Source organism: Corythoichthys intestinalis, chromosome 17 (genome assembly GCF_030265065.1).
Source record: "Corythoichthys intestinalis isolate RoL2023-P3 chromosome 17, ASM3026506v1, whole genome shotgun sequence".
NCBI classification, from domain to species: domain Eukaryota; kingdom Metazoa; phylum Chordata; class Actinopteri; order Syngnathiformes; family Syngnathidae; genus Corythoichthys; species Corythoichthys intestinalis.
This window is the reverse complement of record NC_080411.1, coordinates 1,663,732-1,690,457: the sequence shown is the minus strand read 5'-3', so window position 1 is coordinate 1,690,457 and position 26,726 is coordinate 1,663,732. Positions and strand designations below refer to the sequence as shown.

Below are 26,726 nucleotides of genomic sequence, written 5' to 3'. Positions count from 1 at the left end.
TCAAGGTGAAGGTAATCAAAGTTATTGTAACAATTATAAACAAGGAACCTGTACATTCTACTCGCATAAATGAACACATGAAAAATGATTGTTGTTTCTCCTACACCAATTTGTGCTGGTTTAGTCAAGTTGATGGTACTAGGTTGTAATTACGGGCAGCCAAATTTCTGGGACTATACAGGAAGTCTACTTTATCATAGATTGGTTGGTCCTGTTACTTGTACACTGCTGGCCAAAAGTATTGGCACCCTTGCAATTCTGTCAGACAATGCTCAATTTCTCCCTGAAATTGATTGCAATTACAAATGCTTTGATAGTTATATCTTCATTTATTTTGCTTGCAATGAAAAAAAAAAAAAACAAAATAGAATGGGAAAAAAATCATTATTTTATACAAAACTCCAAAAATGGACCGGACAAAAGTATTGGCACCCTTTGAAAAATCATGTGATGCTTCTCTAATTTGTGTAATTAACAGCACCTGTTACTTACCTGTGACACAGAACAGGTGGTGGCAATAACTAAATCACATATGCAGCCAGTTGAAATGGATTAAAGTTGACTCAACCTCTGTCCTGTGTCCTTGTGTGTACAACATTCAGCATGGAGAAAAGAAAGAAGACCAAAGAACTGTCTGAGGACTTCAGAAGCAAAATTGTGAGGAAGCATGGGCAATCTCAAGGCCACAAGTCCATCTCCAAAGATCTGAATGTTCCTGTGTCTACCGTGCGCAGTGCCATCAATAAGTATAAAGCCCATGGCACAGTGGCTAACCTCCCTAGATGTGGACGGAAAAGAAAAATTTCAACGAAAGATTCTCTGGTAGGATACCTGGGAAGACCCCACTTCTGACCCAGAGACATAAAAAAGCCAGACTGGAGTTTGCCAAAACTTACCTGAGAAGGCCAAAAACGTTTTGGAAGAATGTTCTCTGGTCAGATGAGACAAATTGAGGAAAAACTGACGAGAGATTTCAACGAAAGATTGTGCGGATGGTGGATAAAGAACCTCGACTAACATCCAAACAAGTTCAAGCTACCCAGGAAGACCCCACTTCTGACCCAGAGGCATACAAAAACCAGGTTGGAGTTTGCCAAAACTTACCCGAGAAAGCCAAAAAGTTTTGGAAGAATGGTCTTTGGTCAGATGAGACAAAAGCAGAGCTTTTTGGGAAAATGCATCAACATAAAGTTTTCAGGGAAAAAAACGAGGCCTTCAAAGAAAAGGACACGGTCCCCACAGTCAAACATGGCGGAGGTTCCCTGATGTTTTGGGGTTGCTTTGCTTCCTCTGGCACTGGACTGCTTTGGCATTATGAAGTCTGAAGACTACCAACAAATTTTGAAGCATAATATAGGGCCCAGTGTAAGAAAGCTGGGTCTCCCTCAGAGGTCATGGGTCTTCCAGCAGGACAATGACCCAAAAGCACTAGAAAAATTTTTGAGTGAAAGCACTGGAGACTTCTAAAGTGGCCAGACCTTAATCTCATAGAACACCTGTGGAGAGATCTGAAAATGGCACCCTTCAAATCTCAGAGACCTGGAGCAGTTGGCCAAAGAGAATGGTTCTAAAATTCTAGCAGAGCATTGCAAATACTTTTGTTCGGCCCATTTTTGGAGTTTTGTGTATAAATTAGTGCTGCAACGATTAACTCGAGTATTCGATTATAAAAAAATATTCAAATCAAATTTTATTGATTCGAGTATTCGTTTAAATAAAGTGCCGTTGTAATGGTTTACTTTGAAAGTGTTTGCATTTAGTTTTATTGATTAGCGTGGGTACACTGCCCTCTGGTCTGCCTCATTTCACATGGCTGAATCCAACTGCTCCCTGTTAAGACCAACGTAAGCTAATTTTTTTGTTTGAGCTGATGTTTTTTATGCATTCATTACTGAGTTCATAGGCATATTTAGACGATTTTTGTGGGAATATGTGTCTGAACCATTTGTTAAGAGCATTGTAAAAAAAAAAAAAAAAAAAAAAAAAGTTAGCATCTTATAGCATTTAAGCTAGCGGACTTTTGCTCTTTAAGTTAGCCAGTTGTTCTTTAGCTGTACAGAGATCCTTTCTTTTATACCATTTTGAGGCTCAGCTCAGGTATTTTAATGTTTCATGTTCCTTATCCGATTACTCGATTATTCGAACTCACTAGTTCATCCATTAATCGACAACTAAAATAATCGATAGCTGCAGCCCTAGTAAAAATGACAGTGATTTCATTTTTTTCCCATTCTCTTTTGTGTTTTTTCTAGGGCTGTCAAACGATTAAAATTTTTAATCGAGTTAATCACAGCTTAAAAATGAATTAATCATAATTAATCGCAATTCAAACCATCTCTAAAATACGCCATATTTTTCTGTAAATTATTGTTGGAATGGAAAGACATGACGGACATAAACATTCAACATACTGTACAATGTCCATATGTACTGTATTTGTTAATTATAACAATAAATCAACAAGATGGCATTAACGTTAACATTCTGTTAAAGCGATCCATGGATAGAAAGACTTGTAGTTCTTAAAAGATAAATGTTAGTACAAGTTATAGAAATTGTATATTAAAACCCCTCTTAATGTTTTCATCTTAATAAAATTTGCTAAGTTTTCAATCAAAAAATAAACTAGTAGCTCGCCATTGTTGATATCAATAATTACACGATTCTCACGGTGCTTAAACCCATAAAATCAGTCGCACCAAAGCGCCAGCAGAGGGAGACAAAAAACACAAGTAACAAGTGGGTAAGACACTGTGCTGTCATTTTAATCTGTTTGAGCGGGGCATGTGCGTTAATTGCGTCAAATATTTCAACGTGATTAATTTAAAAAATTAATTACCGCCCGTTAACGCGGTAATTTTGACAGCCCTAGTTTTTTCATTGCAAGCAAAATCAATGAAGATATTACTACCAAAGCATTTGTAATTGCAATCATTTTCTGGGAGAAATTGAGCATTATCCGAAAGAATTGCAGGGGTGCCTATACTTTTGGCTAGCAGTGTAGTTAAAATACAGTAAATTCTCATGTTATTAAATGTTATTTCACATGGAATAACATGATTGCTCATCGTTCGAACATTAGCTACAGCCAGCCGTGAGAGGGCAATCTCGACTTGATGGCTTATTGCTACTGTTGTACCACTAACATTACATTAAAATTCTTTATTCTCTTGTTAACTTTCTAAGCTTCATTTCAAGATGAAATTAATGTGTTTTTCTAGAAAATACAGTACATTTCTTTGAGGGAACAAAATGACTCATAGTGCGACTTCGTCATAATGTATTAACGTACTGGTGCGACTTATAGTCCAAAAAAGCCATTTTTCAAACCCCACAAGATTTCCTAACACTATTCCTCTCACCGTTTATATCTAAAGGGGCACAATTGTGTCTTACACAATGCTGACAAACCACCTGCTTACGAACAAGCTGATGGGACGACGATGTTTTGTTGACGTCATAACTCCTCGCTGACTTTTTAAGCGACGAATGTCAAGTTAACGTCAATGTCAGAAGGACAGCCTTCCTACAGAGAGAAACCCAAATGATCCTTTACAATTACAGTTGAGTGATTGAGTATGCACTGAAAATATGTCAGCCTGACCTGAAAATTTTTAAATAGAGGGTAGAATCTTAGGTGCTTACAATTATATTATAAAACAAACGCACAGTAAAAGGGACAAAAAATATTTACATATCTAACAAAAAAGTTTCTCTGCAGTCTTCCCTCAAGCCAACGTCAGCCTTCTTGCATATTGCCTCATCTTCACTGTAGATGCGACCACAGCTCCGTGAGCTAATAGGAGAGGTCGGCCACTTTCACAGTTACGTGACAACGCCTGACCTTTTAACCTCCACCTTGCGGGGCGTGTCTGTTTCCTTCCACTGGGAATCAAGCATCAATCCAGCTGCTATGTCCTATCGAGAAATATTTCACAAAACACACACCGAGCGATAACGGTCACCCAAACCCGCGAGGCCCATCCCAACAGAGGAGACGCTTAGAAGCAGCAAAGGGAAAAACACCATGCACCGTGTCTTAACCCCTAAACGTCATATACTGTTGCGGAAAGGGTCAGAGGCAAAGTTCTGCCGACAAAAGAAAACTAATCACGATAAGAAGAAAAATGCACACGTTGACCCTTGCGGTGATGACGAGGAGCTTAAGGTTGGTTTGCTTGATGTTTGCCTGGAATCCAAGCTCGGCGCTATCAACCTCTTTGTCCGTAGTTGACCTCCTGTGCGTGGTTGGTTTCCATGGGGTCATCTTTGAAGCTTTCACACTGCTCCATCACTTTCCTGAAAGAAAGGTCACGAGATTTTCAGAGATTTTTCCGGGGGATGGTGCAATTCACCCAAAAAAAAAAAACAAAAAAAAAAACTACACAGTACCGTATTTTTTGGACCATAAGTCGCACCCGAGTATAAATCGAACCAGCCTAAATATACGCAATAAAAAGGAAAAAAACATATATAGGTCGCACCGGAGTCTAAGTGATATTTTGGGAGGGGATTATATGGCGGAAAACACAGACAAGACTGAAAAAGCAGTTTCTGCTCTTGCACTCCTCTTTAAAAAAAAACTGCTGCATTTTAAGCTAAAACAACTGTTGTGTTTGATAGAACAATTTGTCTATGTGCTGCCATAGGAGATTCACGGCACATTAAGCCCACAAACTAATTTTAATTTGTCCATTTTACCCTAAAAACCCCCATTTACAGACGTCGCGCAACCACTTTTGTTTCAACCCAGCCATAAAACAAAGGTAATTAATTAGATTTATTATTCGAAACGTCTGTCATTTTTAGCTTAAAATCATTAATTTGTGTCTAATATTCAGTTAAAAAAAAAAAGACTTTAAAAAAATTATTCACTCACAGATTATAAACTTTTAAACAAATTATGTCACGATGAAAAAAAAGGCGTCTGTAAAAAAGTCACGGATATCTGCCTCATAACTATCGCTCAATTGTATTCTTTTGTTAATGTCGCATTTTCTCTGATATGTTAGATGATAAATAATTGAACTAAACAAAAAAAGTTGAGAAAAAAAAAACGTTTAAAAGTGTAAATATATTAGTGCTGCAACTATTAATCGATTAACTCGAGTATTCGATTAGAAAAAAGATTCGAATTAAATTTTGCTGCTTCGAGTATTCGTTTAATTAAAGTGCCGTTGTAATGGTTTGTTCCTTGTATTGCACAGAGAACACTTGTGTGAAAAAGCTTGTCTTACTGGGCCATGTCTTTAGTCTCGGGCTGCGAGCTTTCCAACTCCAAAACTCTCTCCAGAAGTCCAATTCCTCCTTCTTTAATCAGCAAGGGACAGTATTTGCTTGCTGCACATGGAACATGAGCAAAGATGGGAAGAATGTAGGCATTATTTCAGAGAAGCAGTAGAGACATTTGCATTAGCGAGGATAAGAACAAGCAAAGTCATATACAGTATTACTAATATATACTCCATGCAAATGTATGCTTTTGCAACTATGACATTATAGCTGTGACTGCTGAGTCTGTGACTCTCATGTTTTTTTTCCCCCTTGACAAAATGGCCATAGATTACGATACTCACGGTAAACTGACACCAGATTGTACAACGCCCACGTGGCCCAGTGTTGACTAACAGGTGCGATACTTTGAGGCAGAAGTCGCAAGATGGGTTCGAATGACCTAAGAGAACATCAAAATTTAAACAGGAAAATCCCATTACCGCTGTGCTGCTTGTCAACAACCAGCAAACTTTAAAGTAGTCCAAGTACCTTAATTTACAGACAATAAACCGCTTCTTTTCCCCCTGATTTTAAATCCCACGGCTTATTTGTCGATTTATTTGGGTTAATAGGTAACACTTTATTTGACAGAGGCGTCATATGACTGCCGTAATTATGACGTGACACTGTCATGGGCATTAATGATCATGAATGCATATGACAGATGTCATTAAGTGTCATCAGGCATATTATGTCACTAACTCCATTTATGTCCTGCTTGGAGCTTTTACATCCTTTTAAAAGTGAGATAGTTTGAAGCATGACACAAAATGACATCTGTCATAAGCATTCAATAATGCTCATCGCAGTGTCATGTCATAATTCAATTCAATTTTATATGTATAGCCCTGGATCACAACAAGGCTGTCTCAAATATTTCAATATTTTTATTTCAATATTTAAATTAATATATTTTAAAAAATATATCAATAATTATGAGTTTTATAGCACCACTGTCAAATAAAGTGTTACCAGATAACATAACTAGCATTTAATGAAACAACCGGAACAGTAACTGAAGAAATAATTATCAATGAAGATGATTTTTGTTATTGTTTGTTATTTACATCTGTAGCGCTGTAATGCATGCTAGGAGGCATGTTGGACGTAAATAGTGTTGAGAGCAGGTGGCAGCAGAAGTTTACTGTCTGCCCCAAGGGAGCAGTGATGGCCAAATGAAGCTTCTTGAAGCAATGAAGCTTTGCAGTTAATTGGTTCAAAGCTTCATGGTGGTTCATTTGGCCTTATAGCACCACTGTCAAATAAAGTGTCACCAGATAACATAACTAGCAATTAATGAAACAACTGGAACAGTAACTGAAGAAATAATTAGCACAGAACATGAATTTTGCTGTTGTTTGTTATTTACATCTGTAGTGCTGCAATGTAGGGCTGCAGCTATCGATTATTTTAGTAGTCGATTAATCGATGAACTAGTTAGTTCGAATAATGGAGTAATCGGATAAGAAACATGAAAAATTAAAATACCTGAGCTGAGCCTCAAATGGTATTAAAAAAAAAAAACAGAAAAATGAGGATCTATGTACAACAAAAGAACAGTTGGCTAACATACATAGCAAAAGTCCGCTAGCATAAATGCTATGAAATGCTTACTTTTTTTTTACAGTGCTCCTAACAAATGGTTCAGACACATATTTCCACAAAAAAACAACTAAATATGCCTATAAACTAAATTATGAATGCATAAAAAACATTAGCTCTAACAAAGACTTAGCTTACGTTGGTCTTAACAGGGAGCAGTTGGATTCAGCCGTGTGAAATGAGGCAGACCAGAGGGCAGTGTATCCACCCTAACCAGTAAAACTAAATGCAAATACTTTCAAAATAAACCATTATAACCCCTCTTTAATTAAACATATACTCGAAGCAATAAAATTTAATTCGAATATTTTTTTCTATTCGAATACTCGAGTTTATCGCTTAATCGTTGCCGCACTTCTGCAGTGCATGCTAGGGGGCATGTTGGACAAAAACAGTGTTGACAGCAGGTGACAGCAAAGGTTGACCGTCTCCCCGAAGGGAGCAGTGATGGCCAAATGAAGCTTCTTGAAGCAATGAAGCTTTGCAATCAATTGGTTCAAAGCTTCATGGTGGTTCATTTGGTCTTATGATGCCGCTGTCAATTAAAGTCTTACTAATTGATATCTTTTGGTGTAAATATCCCACAATACAGTGGGGAAAGCTGTGGTTTATAGTCCGGTGAGGCTATCTATGAACAAATGCCATTTTTGTGTCAAATTTGGTGGGTAGCGGCTTATATTCAGGTGCTCCTTATGGTCCGAAAATGACGGTAATCATCTGTTTTTTCCCCTCGCCTGGATACCTCATGTGAGCGCACATGTACCAAAGGCAATGTTGGTATTAACTTTGGGAAAATTTGACATTCGTCTCATCAGTCTAAACATTCCATAATATTACAGACAATTAAAGCCATCAGAGTATCACCTGTAGTTGATGTTGCGACGTGAGCTTACGTCCCAGCTCTGAATGGCATCCCACATCTTGTCCATCACGGTGTCTCTTAATGGCTCTTCCATCGCCCAAAGTTCTGGTCCATCAAACATGATGTGGGAAAGTACGCCACATGCATTGTATGATACCTCAATCCCATCGGCCTTACTGTCTAGTAGGTTACTGCCGTGTAAACGAGGGGAAACAGACAACAACATTATGATGGAATTACAGCATCCGCCACCATTTGTAATAGGCATTTATTATTTACCACTTGTAGTGAAAGGCACCAAAACAAATACACAGAGAAGCCGTACTTTAATGTTTAACAATAAAAGTTGACAGCTGTTTGTGTGTCAGCATATGTCACCTGAAAACAGAGATGAACTGTGGCGTGACAAGCTGCGGTCGAAGTGCTTTGACCTCGGCGACATTACCCAGAAGGCCCAGCATGTTGCGATGTAGCTCCTGCTTATCTGGAAACTCCTGGATTTGAAGTTTTCGAAGAGAAATTAGCTTTAATTCTACAAAGGAAACCTTACACGACTTTGGAATCTGTGTCAGAACAAACTCACTTTCAGACAGTCCAAGAACAGGCTCATTCCCCGACAATTGAGGAACATTTGACAATTGTCTGGAGTCTCGTCAGTAATATTCCACAGAGCACTCCAAGAAAACTCCATCACCTGGTCACACTGGGTAGAAACAAAATCACAGAATTTCAGCAAGGATACAATTTGATTGGATAAACCTATAGATAGCGCATATGCATTTTACTAAGGTCACTCACCATTCGATCCTGCAGCTTCTTCTGTATTAAGTTCAACATTGTCTGAGAATGGAGGACAAGAATCAATTAAAAATGATCAGGGGGAAAACAACCTTTAGGGATGAACAACATTATCTTTAACAGAAACTGATTAACTACCAAGGGTGGATCAGTTGATACAAACTGTTGTGTCCAGAGAAGGACCATCTGACTCTAATCAGCATATCTTTTGTGAGCACTGAGGTCCTCATTAGTCATTCCCATTCACACTCGCAAAACCACAGAGTTGGATTACTCCAATTAGCATCTTGAGTGTTTGCAGGGCAGGGCTGCCTGTTTGCGGAGGACTGGCTGGCATTGCAGCATTGAGAAAGAACAGCTGTCTCAATCTCTCTGATTATGTAGTTGCACTGTTTCTTGTATGTATGGAGATATAATTGTCATATTGCTGGTGATGGATGGCTGATAATGCACAAAAAAGCTTTTTATGCAATAAAGAAACACATGAGAAAAAGACAACAAAAGAAACTATATACAGTACAAGGGACAGTGTAATAAAAAAACAAACAAAAAAAAACGTTTTTATGTGGTGACATATGACCCTTCGCCCTTTTCCCAGGGCTAGGTGTCGGAGGTTGTTGCTGAAGCAAATTTTCCTTCTGCGCCTTCTTTTGCAACCACATGAGAGTGGGCCAATTCCTTTGCAAGACCCACCAAGAAGACCACCCGTCTCTCTTGCCTTCCCATGCATGCCTGATACTAGGGGTGTGACAAAATATCGAAATGGTGATATATCGTGATACTTTGTATCCCAGTAGGTTATTGATATGCTCCTGCCAAGAATCGAGATATCGTTTTAAAAATGTGTCAATGGTTTTGACAGCTTGCAGTCTCTGAGGCATGGACTTGATGAGTATTTTTCATCAATTTGGTGCCAACTCTCTTTGATTGCAGTTCCCAGATCATCCATACAGGTCGGAGCCTTGCTGAAGACCATTTTTTTTCAATTTCCACCACAGGTTATCAATAGGGTTGGGATCTGGGCTATTTGCAGGCCATGCCATTGACATATTTTCAATTGAAAGGATAAGAAAGCTGTCTAAAATTTAAATGTAAACTTGTGCATTTATTGAAGATTTCACCACAGCCATCTCCCCAGTGCCTTTGCTTGACATGCAGCCTCATATCATCAAGGACTGAGGGAACGTTGATGTCTTCTTCAGGCAATCATCTTTGTAAATCTCACTGGAACGGCACCAAACTAAAGTTCCAGCATCATCACCGTGTCAAGAGTCAAGAATCTGCATTGGACAAGGTGATGATGCTGGAACTTTTGTTTGGTGCTGCTCCAGTGAGACCTTAAATGGCCCAAAATTACCTAATTGCCTGGCATTGACGGCCACTGACAGCCATAGACGTTCAATCCGTTTGAAGTGGGAGGGATGGCGGCGAATGAACATTCGTTCGTTCTCCCTCCCGCTACCACCCTCCCAGTTCAAATGGATTGGACGTCTACTAGTGATAACCTAATATTACTAATTCACACTAGAAGCTTGTTTTTCTCTTAATTAGTTGTTTGTCGAATATCCTAGAATGATTTCCTGACCAATGTATCGATAATCGTTGTATCGCTATATCGTCAGATCATCGTTATCGTGAGCTTTGTATCGCAAATCGTATCGTGAGGTACCAAGACGTTCCCACTCCTACCTAATACAACACATATGCATTCAATGCTGCCAAGTCATCATATTGTAGAACACGGCGACTGGCCATCTCAGTGTTCCTCCGTGTTGACAAAGCCAAGGGAGCCCTGGATTTGCACATATTCAAGATGCTAATTGCACCTATCCAGATTCAAACCCCCCCCTTCACACCTAGGCACCGACTCCACAGGAGTGTGTAGGGGGGTTGTCTGCTTGATTGCTTGTTTGAGTAGTCTATTGTTTGACAAAGCCATGCAGTCAGTTTGGTATCTGAGTCTTTTGACTCCTTTCTGGTCTTTCATTCTTGCCAAAAAACCCCGGGACTTCCAGTGTGAAGTCCATACTTTCATAATTTCTTGTCCTTTTTCAAAACCGAAAGCACCGTGAAAAACAACATATCCCAGGAGCCTGTGTGTGGTCACGAAGGATGGACGTATTTTGAACATTTTTAATAAATTGCCGAGCAAGGCGCCACCTAAAGAGAGGTAGGCGAGGTAGCGAGTGACGGCCGGTTGGATTGAGCGAGCGACTTCGAAACGTGCCGAATGAATCGAAAACTAAATTTAGCGCATGCAAACGCATTATTTCATAAACTTGAGGAAGAGGACGGGCCAGATTTGTCCTTTTCTTCAGATTAGTCGGCGAATGAGAAGTGACAGCAGTGCGCAAACGGCGGAAGAGTGGGCTGTGTGACGTAGCCCTGTGTCTTGTTCAAGGGGAAACTGAGTGGCATGCCTGAAAAAATTCAACTGAACTACCTTACTGTCAAGGGTCAGGGTTAGAAAAGACTTTTTTTTTTCAATGTTAAATTTGACTTTTTCCACTATCAATCTGTTGAATTTGTATATAGATGTGTGTGATCGAGAAGCGCGATTGCATGCATACGGTGAGGAAAATATTTGAACCACCCTGCGATTTTGCAAGTTCTCCCACTTAGAAACGATGGAGGGGTTTGAAATTTTCATGGTGGGTGCTTGTCCACTGTGAGATAATCTAAAAAAAATCCAGAAATCAGTCTTTTTTTTTTTTTTTTAAAAACAAATTATTTGTATCATACTGCTGAAAATTAGTATCTGAACACCTGAGAAAATCAACGTCAATATTTGGTACAGTAGCCTTTGTTTACGATTACAGAGGTCAACTTTTCACCAGGTTTGCACACACTGCAGCGGGAATTTTTCCACCACCGTTCCACACAGATCTTCTCTAGATCAATCAGGTTTCTGGACTGTCACTGAGAAACACAGAGTTTGAGCTTCCTCCTAAGGTTTTCTATTGGGTTTAGGTCTGGAGACTGGCTAAGCCCCTCCAGAACCTTGATATGCTTTTTACTAAGCCACTCCTTGGTTATTCTGGCTGTGTGCTTCAGGCTATTGTCATGTTGGAAGACCCAGACACGACCCATTTTCAATGCTGTAACTGAGGGAAGAAGGTTATTCCTCAAAATCTCACAATACCTGGCCCTGGTCATCCTCTCCTTAATACAGTGCAGTCTTATAGTCCCATGTACAGAAAAACACCCCCAAAGCATAATGCTACCACCCCCATGCTTCACAGTAGGGATGGTGTTCTTGGGATGATACTCATCATTCTTCTTTCTCCAAACATTATGAGTGGAATTTAGGCCAAAAAGTTCCATTTTGATCTCATATGACCACATGACCTTCTCCACCGACTCCTCTGGATCATTCAAATGGTCATTGGCAAACTTAAAACGGGCCTGGACATGGCTGGATTAAGCAGGGGAACCTTCTGTGCCATGCAGGATTTTAAACCGTGAAGTCTTAGTGTATTACTAACAATAACCTTGGAGATGGTGCTTCTAGCTCCTTTCAGGTCATTGACCAGCTGCTCCTGTGTAGTTCTTGGCTGATTCCTCACCATTCTTAGGATCATTTAGACCCTATGAGGTAGATCTTGCATGGAGCCCCAGTCCGAGGGAAATTGACAATCTTGTTTAGCTTCTTCCATTTCCTAAAAATTGCTCCAACGGTGGATCTTATATCACCAAGCTGCTTGGCAATTTCCCCGTAACCTTGTACAGCCTTGTAGAGGTCTACAATTCTACAAGTCTCTGTTGTCTTTGGACAGTTCTTTGGTGTGTTTGGTGTGGACAGGTGTTGATATGCAGCTAACCGCCTCAAACAGGTCAAAAAGTCAGACTCAAAAATTCCATACATTGTACAATACAAATATATTAACTCATTTGCTCCCAAAAACACATAAATATGTTCTATTTTTAATTGTTTAAGTGTCCCCAAAACGTATTTATACGTCTTTTACATTTTTTTTCCACAAGAGACATCTCTAGGTTCTGATGCAACTTCGCTCCAAAGCACAATGCTCAAAATCCATTTTAAAGCAATAAAACTGGTCACTGGAGGGCAGTAGCGCATTTGGTAAGAACTCATATTGGACCATGAAAGGAAGTGAAGAGAAATAGTCTGGAAACGGAAGTTGGAAGAAGTAAGAAACATGAGAAAAATGTGGAGAACGATGTAAAACACATGGCAAACGACACTGGAGGAGTGTTTTGGAAAGAGAACGACACAATCGTCAAAGTGTAGCTGATGATGTTGTTGAGTCTCTGTTGCTCGCTGAGTTTGCGTTGCCGTGTTCGGCCGCTCGTGTCTCTCGTGACTCTTTAATGTCTCGTGACTCAGCCAGAAACGTGCACGGCTAAATTTGTTCACCCCCCAGGAATACAACATGCCCCACATAAGTTCCCTAGGTGAATTCTGTTATGAGGTATTGGTCACTACAAAAGAAAGATTTTTTAAAAATCTATCTTGATGAGACAGGCGGTGATGAGGGGAAAAGTTTACCCCGTTTGCTGAGACAGCCGCGGTCACAACAGCGTCATCTCTCAGTTCAATAGTTTAGTTATGTGTAAATAAATTGTTACTTTGCTATCAAAAGCTCTATTTGTCTCGTTGTTTATGTTATTTTGTAGAAGGAAAACATTATTCAGATGTTTGGGATGTCACAAAAGCAAAAAAATAGCTGTGTTAAAGTCAAAGTTATGTTTGAAATGTATGCTTAAAAAAAAACGCTCAATTTATGTTTTTTCATCAAAAATTGGAAAATTGCTCAAACGAAGCTATTTTCGAATGCTGATTTCTAAAGAATGGGAAAAGATATGAACCAACTTTTTCTCCTTATGAAAGAAGAGAGTCTAATATTTCTTTTGGTGAGTTCCATGTTTATATAGTAATAGAACAGAATTTTCTGTGGGCCTTGAAAAATCAGTCAAAATCCAGTAAAACGGCCGGGCGCGGAGGGGGTTGCTCCGGTGAAAATGGCTGGGAGTGAATGAGTTTAAAAAAAAAAAAAAAAAAAAACATACACTGGGATTTCTGGATTTTCATTTTTTAGATTGTCTCTCACAGTGGACAAGCACCTACCATGAAAATTTCAAACCCGCCCATCATTTGGAAGTTGGAGAACTTGCAAAATCGCAGGGTGTTCAAATACTTATTTTCCTCACTGTATATAGACGTCTGTGTTCGAGAACCTTGATTGTATGTATAGCTTTGATAAGGTGATGGGTGCAATACCTAAACTCACAAAGAGATATCCTCCAAATCTTTTGTATGCTGAAGAATTTTTCCATAATATGAAGCGAAAAAAATCTTTTTGCAAAATGAATTTTTCATGTACAGAAGCTTTTGTATCTCGAGGTACCACCGTATTGGCTATTACTTCAGAGTGAAAAGGTAAAAATCACACAAGAAGACATTTTGAAAAACCTCATTTTGATGTTACCTTAACAAAACCCATCTTCCCCACAGCTTCCTTATGGTGGTTGTCAACCTGGCAGACTAAGGCATTGCAGAGATGCACAGCGATTCTCTGGATGGATTCATCTTGCCTTGCCGGCTCTAGGATTTTTAGCAGCAGCTGGTTGACCCGACTATACTGAAACTCCAGCTCCTCGGGAATACTGAAGTTGCACAGAGTCAAGCAGCAGTTCCTTTGAACCTAGCCAGGAGATGGGGATGACACACATTGGAGATTTGTTGTTGTTGTTGGAGATGGTAGAAGAAGAAAAGCACTTACAGTGACCTCCTGGTACTGCTCCATTCCATTTAAAACAACTCGAATGACCTCTTGGCGAAGCCTCACACTTTGGTCATTACGGTAATCTGTGTTTGTCAGGTAAAAGAGAGCAGCGCTACCCGTCACCTGGATGCTCTTATCATATTTATGGCACTTCAATGCCGCAATGACAAGCTAAAACAAGAGATTTTTGTCAGTCCTCATTTCTTTCAATTCGTCAACAATCAATTTTTAATAAGGTCTTATACCTGCAACGCCCGGAGCAGCTGGACGCAGTGTTGTATCCTAGCGATGTCAAACAATTGATTGATGGCTCTGTGGGCTAATTCAGGGCGAAACTCAGTGTAAGCTTCAATAGCATTCAGGACTTGGTCTTCATTCTTTGATCCAGTCACCTGAAAATACACCACAATTGAATAAGCACCAAACGAAATCTCTTTGTAAACATAATTGATATAGAGCAAAGGAACACCATGTAACTTTTCGGTTTTGGTCGATTTTCGCGACACCTGTAGACAAAAGCGGTAGTGTTTTGCCTTAAGAAAGACTGCGTTTTCCGTGAATCATCAATCCATAGACTTCGAAATTATATTGACTGCTCACATCTGTCAGACACTGCGCCACGCCTTCAAGTAGGGGGCCTGCCCACATCCAGCATCAAGAGGATTTATTCTCAAACACATGCAGCGAACCAACGCCGGATTTAGGTTTAAAAAGTACGAAAGCTGTACAGCCATACAAACAGGTAGGATTGTCTCAGGAGTGGTTTGTTCCAGGATTCAAATTAATTATTATGTTTTTTGTACCATGCACGCATTTTGAAACGTTGTGAAAAAAATCAATGGGAGAAATTAGCCGTTACGGCATTGGCGTCATCGTTTGCAAAATTTACATAAAATATATGCTAACTGCATGTTTAAAAAAATTTTTTTTTTAGTTTTAACCACGACTCGAGACCGTTTTACGTCAATGTCAATAAAGCCAGGGTCTTCAATTAGCGGACCGCGGTCCACGACCGGACCACGGCACACCTCTCTGCGGACCCAGAGCAAATGGCACGTCGAAAAAAAGAAAAGAAAAAAAAAAAGGGGGGAAAAAATCTATCGCTTTGTGCAACTATTCTATCGCTAAATTCTGTTTCATTTTTAGTCAAATATCTTGCATGTTCCCACTTCTGTTGTCATCTCTATGACAACAATGCGCTCATTGCCTGAGAGAGCCTGCATGGACGCGCTGATTGGCTGAGGAAGCCTGCATGCTGCTAGCTAGAGTGGACGGAACGCAGCAGTGTGAAACACGAGTCGCAGCTGGCACTTTGCGATCTCTTTGTTTACCCGCCACCAGTCGAAGACCGAACCTAACAAAATGGCATGCTCAGAGTTGACCAAGAGGTGAAATTGGACAATGAAAATCGCCGTTTCAATGAGGAATGGAATGACAAATATGCGTCCATTTTACCAACTGCAAGTACCAAACCAATGTACTTAATATGCTTAAAGACAGCTGCTCTGATAAAAAGTGAAAATGTGAATTATTTTAAAGAGCACAGCTCTCTTGAAGATAAGTGTTCTCCTAAATCAGAATTGAGAAGGCAAGAAATGAACAGTTTGAAGCAGTCATATCAAGAGTCAAGCAAAGTTATTGTTAAATCTATGACACAACAACAAATTGCAACTGAGTGCTCTCTCAAGAGAGTCGTGGGTGTTGGCCAAACATAAGAAGTCGTTCTCTGATGGAGAAATAGTAAGAGAGCGTATGACTAAAGTGATGGCAGCAATGTTCGAAGGAAAAAAACAGGAGATGAAAACAAAAATCAAACAAATCTCACTCTCAGATTCATCAACCACAAGACACACTGAAGTACTGGCTGATGATGTGAGTACACAGCTTTGTGACCCCCAAATTTTATTTCTCTCATTGAGCAGTGTTTTACAGTTAAAGTTACTGTCAATAATCATTATGTTTGCACTTTAATGACACAACTTGTCATTTATGTTTTGTACATGTGAACATGTACTTGCACGTTTTCTTTTTTGTCCAGCAGTGTTTTACAGTTACAAAATGTACTGTCAATAGTTACTGTTTGCACCTTAAGGACAGATCTTCTCAATTATTTAGTGTACATGTGTAAACATTGTACTTGCATCTGTTTTTGTATTTTTATTTTAAATCAAGAGAACGCTTTGTTAATTCATTTTTATTTAATCATAATGTGCATTCTATTTTTGTTTGGTCAAAAGAAAACCACCTTTACCACCTACGACCTGCCTTGTACTTGACCGACATTAATAAATGGACCTGTGCGTGTATGAAAAAAAGAATTGTGGACCTTCAAGATTTGTATTTGAGGACCCCTGCTATAAAGAATTCAGGGATTGAAGCATTTATTCACAAGAATTTTCAACGGAAAAAGCTGTTTTCTTATGGCTACATTTGCTTCCTGACTAGCATCACTGTTTGCAATATTTACGTAAAATAAATGCTAACTTCCCGTTTTGTTTTTTTTTTGCTTCTAACCCAGAATCTAGAATATTTTACGTCCACATCTATAAAGAATTCAGGAATTTAAGCATTTATTCACAAGAATTTTCAACGGAAAAAGCTCTTTGTCTGTGATTCCACTCGGTCAGCTTTGACGGCCACGCCAACAATGCAGGCCCTTACTAATCGGCCCCGCGCTCTCTGACCCGTCAATATTTAAGAAGTCTATGATCAATCAATCAAAAATCAATCTCCCGGTTGCCTGTCGATGGATTAAAATACATTTCTGTTTCTAGCAGCTATGTGAATGACAAATAGTAATAAGGTAGTGAATCCAGTTGTGGATAAAAAATAGCATATGACGGTTAGCAACCTGTGGCTAAGTGTGGCTAACCTCCCCCACCCAACCCGAACTCGTCAGCCAGCGAGTGAAAGCCACTGTTTATTCTGTGTATCCAGTTAGCCTCTTTTTTTCCCTCCTCAGACAAAACTTTTTGTCTCTTGTTGCCAGTGTTGTTAATAACGGCGTTACAATATAACGGCGTTACTAACGGCGTTATTTTTTTCAGTAATGAGTAATCTAATTAATTACTTTTCTCATCTTGGCAACGCCGTTACCGTTACTGAGGCGGGAAAGGCGTGCGTTACTATGCGTTACTAAGTTGGTTGAATAAAAAAAAGTCTGAGAGAAACGGACTCACGGGGACGAGAGCAGAGCAGGAGTGGGGAAGACGCCGTTGCAACCGCGATGCTAGGTGGCTCCAATAATACCTGACTGCAGCCATAGCCGACAAACTACGCCCACATGACACGGTAGATATCATATTATAGAACTAGATGCAAATGACAGACACTGCTGCACTGCAAACATGTTTTAAGGACTACATGCGTTTGTAAACAGCCGCCATCTTAAAGCAGTAGACCTCTCAGGAAGGCCCTGATGTAGAGATCCTTCCTAGCGAACCTAAGTAATTTTTTAAAATCTAAAATGCTCCTAAATCGGCAAAATCTTAACTTAAATCTATCTTTAAATGATGAAACAGTTTTAAAAATTACACATGTTTAAAGTAGACAGAAGGGAACTAATGCAATAACGGGAGAAATTTTAACAACTTTAACGATTGATTCACAACTTTAAATGACTTCCACACATAGCAAAGGTTACTAGCTAGTTATCGCAATACCCTTGTGTCTAGTTAAGTGGAGGGTAAAGAATTAGGCTAGGGCCAATTGTCCCCCAAACACTTTAAGCTTCACATTGTGTGACCTGTGTGTTTTTTTGTTTTGTTTTTTTTTGAGAAAAAAAAAATATCACTAGTTACTTTGCCAAGTAACTAATTACTCTTACATTCAGGTAACTGAGTTACTAACGCAATTACTTTTTGGGAGAAGTAATTTGTAACTGTAATTAATTACTTTTTTAAAGTAAAATTAACAACACTGCATGGCACTAAATGCGTTAGTAGACAGCCGCCATCTTAAAGCAGTAGACTTTTTAGGATGGCTCTGTTGTAGAGAACCTTCCTAGCGAACCTAAGTAAATTTTTATCTAAAATACTTCTAAATCGGCAAAATCTTGACTTCAATCTATCTTTAAATGATGAAACAGTTTTAAAACTTTTATATGTCGAAAGTAGAGAGAAGGGAACAAATGCAACAATGGGAGCAATTTTAACAACTTTTTACAGTTGATTCAGGGTAAAGGGTAAATTAGGGTCAAGAATTGGGCTCGGGCCAATTGTACCAAAAACCTTCACAAAAAACTTCACATAGTGTGGCCAATGTTTTTTTTTTTTTTTTTTTTTTTTTTTGAGGGAAAAAAAAAAAAGTAATTATCACCAATTACTTTGCCAAGTAACTAATTACTCTTACATTCAGGTAATTGAGTTACTAACGCAATTACTTTTTGGGAGAAGTAATTTGTAACTATAATTAATTACTTTTTTTCAGTAAGATTAACAACACTGCTTGTTGCTCTGCCATCTTTGCAGAACTCGCACGAAAGCGTATGCGTCGACTTCCGTCTTTATAATGAATGGAGGAAAGGGGAAGTGACGAATGCCATAAAGCAGTCAGCACATTTGTAGTTTTTTTTTTTATGTGTGGCAGGATTCCTGCCACCCTCCTCGAAGTTCATTAGTGCCAGTGAAAGAGATACAGACCACCTCAAGATATAAAAGAGGTGTCATTCAACTAGTTGTCAGTTGACATATCACAAATGTTATGAAAATATTTTACCAAGCTTGAAAAGTTACCTAGTGTTGCTTTAAAGGTATTCTCCTTCTTTCAGTAGTAACGTACCTTATAAGCAGGGATGTGTGTCACATTACAAAGGGTTGTGTCATATAAACCTAAAAACTGCAGGGGCCTCTTCAGCTCTTGGAAAGGGTAGATGCTGCTCTTGCATGGCTCAATACTGAAGATGAAAAGAAATTTAAATGAAAAAAAAAACAGAAAAGCTTATAGGTCAACTGTCGCCTTATCTTATGAATTACATCACCACCTTGGTCGGCCCATAGCTTCTTCTAAGTGCGGAACTGTGCAGTTCTCAATCATGATGTGACCTGAGATGTCCAGTGAAACAAGATTGACCAGTCGCTGAACGATAGCCGTCAGGATTTTTCTGGTCATCTGAAATTTGGAGGTCCTCCGACTCTCGCGTGAGATATCAAGATGCCTGAGGAATACAGATTCATTAGTTATTGGTGACTTATACAGTGAATTAAACAATCTTTCTGTCAAAATAAGTTTGTTATTGATCAAGAATTAAAAGCCCACTGATGTGTTAATTGATCAATGCTTTATAGACCATACAACGAGGACAGTGGTTCTAACCCCAGGGGTCCGGTGAGTAAGTCTAAGGTGCTCGACGAAGGTTAAGACATACAGGGCCCTATTTTCGTATACCGACTAAAGGCAAAGCGTCGTTTCAGACCAAGTTTTGGACTGGTTTGCCCCCAATTTACAATCTTACCGTAATTCAATTTCCTTCCACTGCTAGCCCTCTATCTAATGTGAGGAGAAACTTGTTTGCTCAGTGGAAGGCTGACCCATACTTGGTACGAGAAAGTATTAGAAAAAGGAAACATTTGCGCATAGACTTCATAATTATATTTACGAGACAGATTCCACTGTGGCACGCCTTTTCGTAGGGGGCCGTCCCACACTCTGCTTCAGTTATTTGCAGTCGGTCATAGTTCTTCTCAAACACATGCAGCGAACCAACGCCGGATTTAGGTTTAAAAAGTACGAAAGCTGTACGGCCATACAAACAGGAAGGATTGTCTCACGAGTGATTTGTTGGAGGATTCAAGGTTAATATTGTATTTTTCGTACCATGCATGCATTTTGAAACGTTGTGAAAAAAATGAATGGGAGAAATTATTCGCAACAGCATTAATGTTATACTTGAAAATATTTACGTAAAATAAATGCTAACTGCCCGTTTTTTTTTTTTTTTTTTGCTTTTAACCAAGAATTGAGACTGTTTTACGTCCATATCTATAAAGATTCAGAGATTTAAGCATTCATTCAGAAGAATTTCAACGTAAAAAGCTCTTTGTAGTGATAAGGCAGCACCACAGTGGCTTAAAGCCAACAGCGCATTCGACATATTTACGTAAAATAAATGACTACGGCACTTTTTTTTTTCCTTTTAGCCAATAATCCAGACTGTTTTACATCCATATCTATTAAGAATTCAGGGATTTATTTACAAGAATTTTCAACGGAAAAAGCTCTATGTGTTTTCACTCGGTCAGGTTTGCCGGAGATAGGCCCCCTATGAATCGGCCCCGTGTCCCGTCAATATATTATGAAGTCTATGATATGCGTCATGTTTTACCCTATAAAAATAGTACATGATGCAAGGAGACATGAAAACAAATAAATTCATTTTCCAACGAGAAAACAGCAAAAGGCACAATTATTTGTAGTATATTTGAAATTTGAAATACTTTCAATGGGAATTCACTCAGATATAAGCTTGCTATAGCTTAGTTATATCAGTTTTGAACAAACAAAAAAAGTTGTATTATCTAATTGTGATGGGTTCGATGAATGTACATGTGAAACATTTGGGGTTCAATACCCTTAGCAAGGTTAAGAACAACTGAACTAGGATATCACAATTTGTAGAGGTACATTTTGTTAAATGCAAAGTTCTGGTAAAACTGATCACGTAAGACAAAAATATTGACTGCAAGTTTACGAACTAGCAGTTCAAAAATTCAGAAATTGTGTGTGTTTTTTTTTTTTTAGATAATAATACAAAAAGTGCCACATTTTGTCAACTCATAAAAGTTGGTAAAATACACATCTTGGTAAGTACTTACCTGAGATTGACAAGTTCCACCACAGTATTGGCCAACTCATCTGTAAGGTCCACATTGTAGAGAACAAGAGATGCCAGCCTATCTTTCCACTGAGTTAGAAAAGCTGTTCCCAGTAACTGCACGTTCGACAGATCTAATGAGGTGAGCGACTTCAGGGGTTTAAGCAGGGTCTCAGCATGCACCTCATCTGGTAGTCCACCAAGGTTGAGCAACCGCAGGCGGTTAAACCCCTGAAAGTTAAAGTCCGTCTCTAATCCCTGCCTAGAAACATGGCTATCTTCCTCGTCATCTTCCGTATCTGCATAGCCGGCCTTCCTGTAGAATATGTTACTGCAGCCAAAGAGACAAAGAGAGACCAGCGTCTCACGGAAGCAGGTCAGTGTTTTCAAACTGCGGGATGATAGACTGTTGCAGTAGGTAAGGTGAAGCTCAATTAGGTCCTGAAAAAAGAAAAAAAACCATGGATTATTTTAAGGACTTTAAATGCATAGCAAATTTAGGATTTTCAGAGACATAGTTTTTTCAAGTTAAGATGCATCATAAATTAGAACTGTGTATCTAACACTCATGATGGCAGATTTTCATAAATGTGCAACATGAGCGCTGCCTGCAAAATGCCTTATCAAAATGCCTTTTCTTTTGAAGTGAATGGCATTTCTTAACCCGAAAAGATAGAAATGCTAAATGTTACACACAAAAACTTTTCTACACAAACTGTGTTTCAGGTTAAGAACACCCTGTAAATGCTTAACAAACGGTTAACAAATACTTCACAAATCAACAATAAATCATTTATCAACAGTTTACTAATGATCTATTATCTAGTAAAACGGATAGTTATTATAAAGTGTTACCGTTTCATTAATTGCTAGTTATAATATTTGGTAACACTCTATTTGAAAGTGGCGCCATAACACTGTCGTTAGACCGTCATAATTATGACATGACACTGCCATGAGCATTAATAAATGCTTATCAGAGATGTCATCCCGCAAATTATCTCCCTTTTGAATGGATTTAAAAGATCCGATCTGGACATAAATGGAGTTAGTAACATAATTTTCCGGATGACACTTAATGACATCTATCATAAGCATTCAGTAATGCCCATGATAGTGTCACAATTATAACTGTCTTATGATGCCGCTGTCAAATACAGTGTTACAAAACACCATAACAAGCAATTAACGAAACAATGAACAGTAACTGAATAAATAATGAGCACAGAACATGAATTTTGATTGTTATTTACATCTGTAGTGCTGCAATGCTTGCTAGGAGGCATGTGTTGCCTATTAACGAAAATAAATCAACAAATAAGCCGCACTGGACTATATGCCGCAGGATTCAAAATGATGGTAAAGAGTAGCGGCTTATAGTCCGAAAATTACCATACATCTCATCGTGATGTTCTAGTGGGTTTAATTATTTTTAAAATAATGTACTGTTCTTGCTGAGTGTTTAAAATCATTAGGGGTGTAACGGTACACAAAAATCTCGATTCGGTACGTACCTCGCTTTTGAGGTCACGGTTCGGTTCGTTTTCGGTACAGTAAGAAAACAAAATATTTAGATATTGGTATAGGCATCGGCATTTGAAAATCCTATATCGGTCGACCTCTAGAAAAGATGCATATTGCAGCAGTTAAAGACTAAATAAGATGCTGGTTGCTACATCGAGAGATAAGAAAAAAAATGTTTGTTTTAAAGACATCTCTTTTTTACATCCAGTACTAAACACTGTTCCAGGCAGATGCTCCATTCTATTACACATACCTTAAGCGAATTAATCAATTAATAATCCAGTACTGCCTTTTACCTGTTTTCTTATAGCTTCTAAGTGTCTGTCACGGACAAAGTCTTCTTTCAGTTGAACCCTGGTAAGTCTGGTGCTACTAGGTTCTGAGAATAGTTGGAAGAAGCTTTCCTCTGACTCAAAGTTACTGTCTGTATGGACCAACTCCATGTACCTGTTTGGACAAACAAATTACTCAAGACATCTGCAATACAAGAAAAGTGCAGTGTAGTGTGGTAATGTCATTCGAATTACATACACGTTGACTAATTTGTCACAGATTTCACTGGGGAGAAAGATGTCTGAGCGCAAGCACAGCTTATTCCTCAAACCCTGATAGCACATCGTCTTTCGGAGGTTCCTCAGGCAGAATACTGTCGCCAGAGTCATGAGGCTGTCGGGGTTGTCTCCTGCTTTAGCTGCCATATTAGTCTCTTCTTCTCTGGCTCAGATCCAAGACTAGGCAGTGCAGGGGACCTGAAGAGAAAAGTGTCACAAAGTTAAACATGTGCTGAGGATGAGCTATTTTGACCAGTGTTTAATCTGTAAATCATAAGGTGCCGGAAAGCAAAGTACATATGTCAGCGCAGGGATGACGAGACGGGCACAGGTCCCGGAACATACGCAGAAAATAGTTCCGAAAACAACACACAAACGCCCACTTGCGATGCTGTGGGACTTTTTTTTTTTTCTTTGTGCTTTTCTGTCTCGTTTTGAAACACCTTCCTTCTTTTTGAAAAAAGACAGTAAATGCAACTGTCTTTTTAGCATGTTGAAATACAGTTTGATCCTGGCTGCTTGCTCCCCAGATACTTCAAATTTCAAGTTTTTTTTTCGAATGTTAGGGGCGTGATTTGTTGGTCCAGCTTTTCAGTGCATCAACAAATCTCCGACTCTTTCAAATGACGTTAATTTTTTATAAACAACATGCAATTCTTGGGATTTGTTCTGAAAATGATTTTATATATATTATTTTATTTTTTACTGTAATGTCCGTAACTATGTGTAATACTCTGATATAATGTTCTACAAGGCACACTGAAGTGCACGCAACGTTACTGTTGTTTTGGTCACATGGTGCGGAAGCACAGCTTGCCAAGAGCCACAAGTTCTGTTCGTGCTGTTAGCTCCATGTGTTAATAAAGAAACAAAGTTGTCAGCATATCGTGTGTTCGATACCTTTGTCAACAAAAAGCTCAAAACAAGACACTATGCACGGTCCTTTTAAGAGACGCTAGGCTGGAAAGCTGCGAGTAGTACGAAGCGAGGGGGAGACGGGCGAGAAGCAAAAGTTTGTGGTCGAAAGTGGCGGCAGTCGGCTGTTACTTTGTTTATTGTTTTCTTATTGTTGCCACAATAAAGTGGAGAGAGCCATCAACGACTCCCATTCGGGGCTATTACAATACATTTTTTTTAAAACATTTTCATATTTTTATTATTATTTTGTATACACAAGAGGTGCCAAATCTTCCCAAATAAGTCCCAGAACACAGGGAGGCCAAAATCAATAGGTGCTGGATCTTGTTCCGGCAAGATCCGGCACAAATTAACCCCTGCTCACGGCATATCCTAAGAAACACATTATGGTCACAGGGAGGGTAGTCAGTCTTAATAAGCCTGAATATGAATGGTATAAATATTAGGGCTGTCAAAATTATCGCGTTAACGGGCGGCAATTAATTTTTTAAATGAATCACGTTAAAATATTTGACGCATTAACGAATGTGCGGAACGACCCGCTCAAACAGATTAATGACAGCACAGTGTCATGTCCTTTTGTTACTTGCATTTGTTTTTTGGTGTTTTGTCGCCCTCTGCTGGCGCTTGGGTTCGACTGATTTTGTGGGTTTCAGCACGCTCTGCTGACGTGATTATATGTCGACGCGAACTCATACTAATAGACAGTGCTATACAGACCAGCTAACGTCTGCATCCATTATTCAGTGGCAGTTTTCGCAGTCTCATCACACTGTTTGTGTCTTATACACGCATCGCTTGTGAGTTGCATTCTTTCTTTGTATATATTCATGAGCATTGTGCTTTTATTATAAAATTTCTATAACTTGTACTAACATTTATCTTTTAAGAACGACAAGTCTTTCCATCCATGGATCCCTTTAACAGAATGCTAATAATGTTAATGCCATCTTGTTGATTTATTGTTACAATAAACAAATAGTTACTTACTTATGTACAGTATATTGAATGTATATATCCGTCTTGTGTCTTATCTTTCCATTCCAACAATAATTTACAGAAAAATATGGCATATTTTACAGATAGTTTGAATTGCGATTAATTATGATTAATTAATTTTTAAGCTGTGATTAACTCGATTTAAAATTTTAATCATTTGACAGCCCTAATAAATATAATACAATTATATTTATTTTCACAAACGGCTTATTCAAGTAGGACACTTGCCATTACAAAAAAAAAACATCCCTTCATTAGATCATGTTATTTGGATTGTTGTTAAAAATAAGTATGAAAAAAGGACTGTTTAGGGAAAACGTCAATACTACAAAGAGCAAGTCAAACCAATATGTTATATGCAGTTTCAATGTTTTGCAAAAAAACAATATTGACCATTTTGCTGCTTGTTTACGACTGAAGTTGTCTACTTTATAACTTGTTCAAACATTTAAAACACTATGAACTAATGGCGTAATATTAAGCATATAAATTCTTAACAGTCGTCTTAAAGTGAAAGCAAAGCTTCCCCGTCTTCTGGTGTTTCTTATGTTGTTAGCGATGAATCCTAGAGCGACTAAATTAGCAAGCGAGCTAGTTAGCGATTAACTAGAACATTTTACTTGAAAATAACCCGAACACTAAATAGTCGGATCTGGCCGGGCAGCACATGCTTATATACTTGCTTATAATTACCCACACTACTTGCGAGTAGAAGTTGTTATTCGAAGTTAGGCGTCCAATAGCCGGTAGCGTACATCACTCGTGTATTTCAGGTTACCTTAGCTTTCAGCTAACGATGACTTTCCCTGCAATGTTAGCGAACTTAGCTGTGAGGCTAGCGCTAGCTCCACATATATGATCAAATAAAGCAAACAGTCAATGGTCAGCGATGTCCGAGTAAGCGAGTCATCGTCTAATGCTCTACCTCAGCTTTCGCCGAGGCTTGGGGTCTTGATAAAAGCGAAAAACGGAGTTATTATCACCAATATTCGCTCATCTGATTTTCGTTTTCGTCTGATGTCAACAAACAGACTCCTCCTACTTCTACTACAAGTCCTCGTTCCGTGCTGCTCCTCTTCCTCCTTCCCTCGCGTTGCTATGCACGGGATAAGAAACAACAATGCAAGACCCCCATACAAATTAAACTATGTTTTTTTAAATTTTATTTTAATTATGGCGGAAAACACTCAGGTGACTCGAAATTCCGCTCTGAGACCCCCAATTTAGCCAACTTTCAAAATTGTCCGATATGCATGTGTGATACATCATTGGAAAGCTTAAAATCTCAATTTTCTGGGGGAAGAAAATTTTGAACAGGAGGACATTTTTTTTTAGAAAAAATGTTTTTCAAACAGCAAAACCTTACTGGAGGTGAGAGCATGCGAGAGCAGAATTACTGACGCCATGACTTTAAGGAGATATTATCGCGTACTTACCTTGTTTCAATCCAAAAACTCAATGTAGCATGTTTCACTGAGTGTCAAGACACAGCTGTGAATGGCCACAGCTGGATTTTTTGGGGATTTTATACGTGAAACATGGTAATATAACAAGGGTCGCGATGCAGAAATCGCAGACATCAGTGGTCGAGATTTTCTTTTCCATATATTTACACTTTTAAACTTTTTTTTTTGTTTGTT

General features: G+C 38.8%; 1 protein-coding gene across 4 annotated transcripts; it reads right to left on the bottom strand.

Annotated features, from left to right (window-relative positions):
- Positions 1 to 3,268: 3,268 nt before the first annotated feature.
- On the bottom strand, positions 3,269 to 26,151 carry zer1 (zyg-11 related, cell cycle regulator). Of its 4 annotated transcripts, none has more exons than XM_057819514.1 (16): positions 26,012 to 26,151; positions 23,150 to 23,367; positions 22,915 to 23,065; positions 21,096 to 21,535; positions 19,265 to 19,438; positions 19,063 to 19,177; positions 14,529 to 14,675; positions 14,281 to 14,454; positions 13,987 to 14,202; positions 8,537 to 8,578; positions 8,322 to 8,441; positions 8,117 to 8,232; positions 7,741 to 7,929; positions 5,577 to 5,674; positions 5,238 to 5,340; positions 3,269 to 4,299 (listed from the first exon to the last, which is right to left on the bottom strand). In XM_057819514.1, the coding sequence occupies exons 2-16, from the start codon at positions 23,314 to 23,316 to the stop codon at positions 4,212 to 4,214; spliced, it is 2,340 nt and encodes a 779-aa protein (XP_057675497.1). In that variant the 5' UTR covers positions 23,317 to 23,367; positions 26,012 to 26,151; the 3' UTR covers positions 3,269 to 4,211. The 4 variants fall into 4 exon arrangements, with proteins under 4 accessions (XP_057675497.1, XP_057675499.1, XP_057675500.1 ...); XM_057819516.1 differs by having other exon boundaries at positions 26,070 to 26,111; XM_057819517.1 differs by lacking the exon at positions 26,012 to 26,151 and adding an exon at positions 25,865 to 25,992.
- Between the last annotated feature and the right edge of the window lie 575 nt (positions 26,152 to 26,726).

Bases quoted from the DNA above. Each gene is read 5' to 3' on its own strand.
- zer1 (XM_057819514.1), bottom strand. From the start codon at position 23,316: ATGGCAGCTAAAGCAGGAGACAACCCCGACAGCCTCATGACTCTGGCG. The intron at 23,066-23,149 runs GTATGTAATTCG...TTGTCCAAACAG, and splicing joins TGTGACAAATTAGTCAACGT to GTACATGGAGTTGGTCCATA. The intron at 8,579-13,986 runs GTAACATCAAAA...CTCCATTCTCAG, and splicing joins GGAAGATGGGTTTTGTTAAG to ACAATGTTGAACTTAATACA.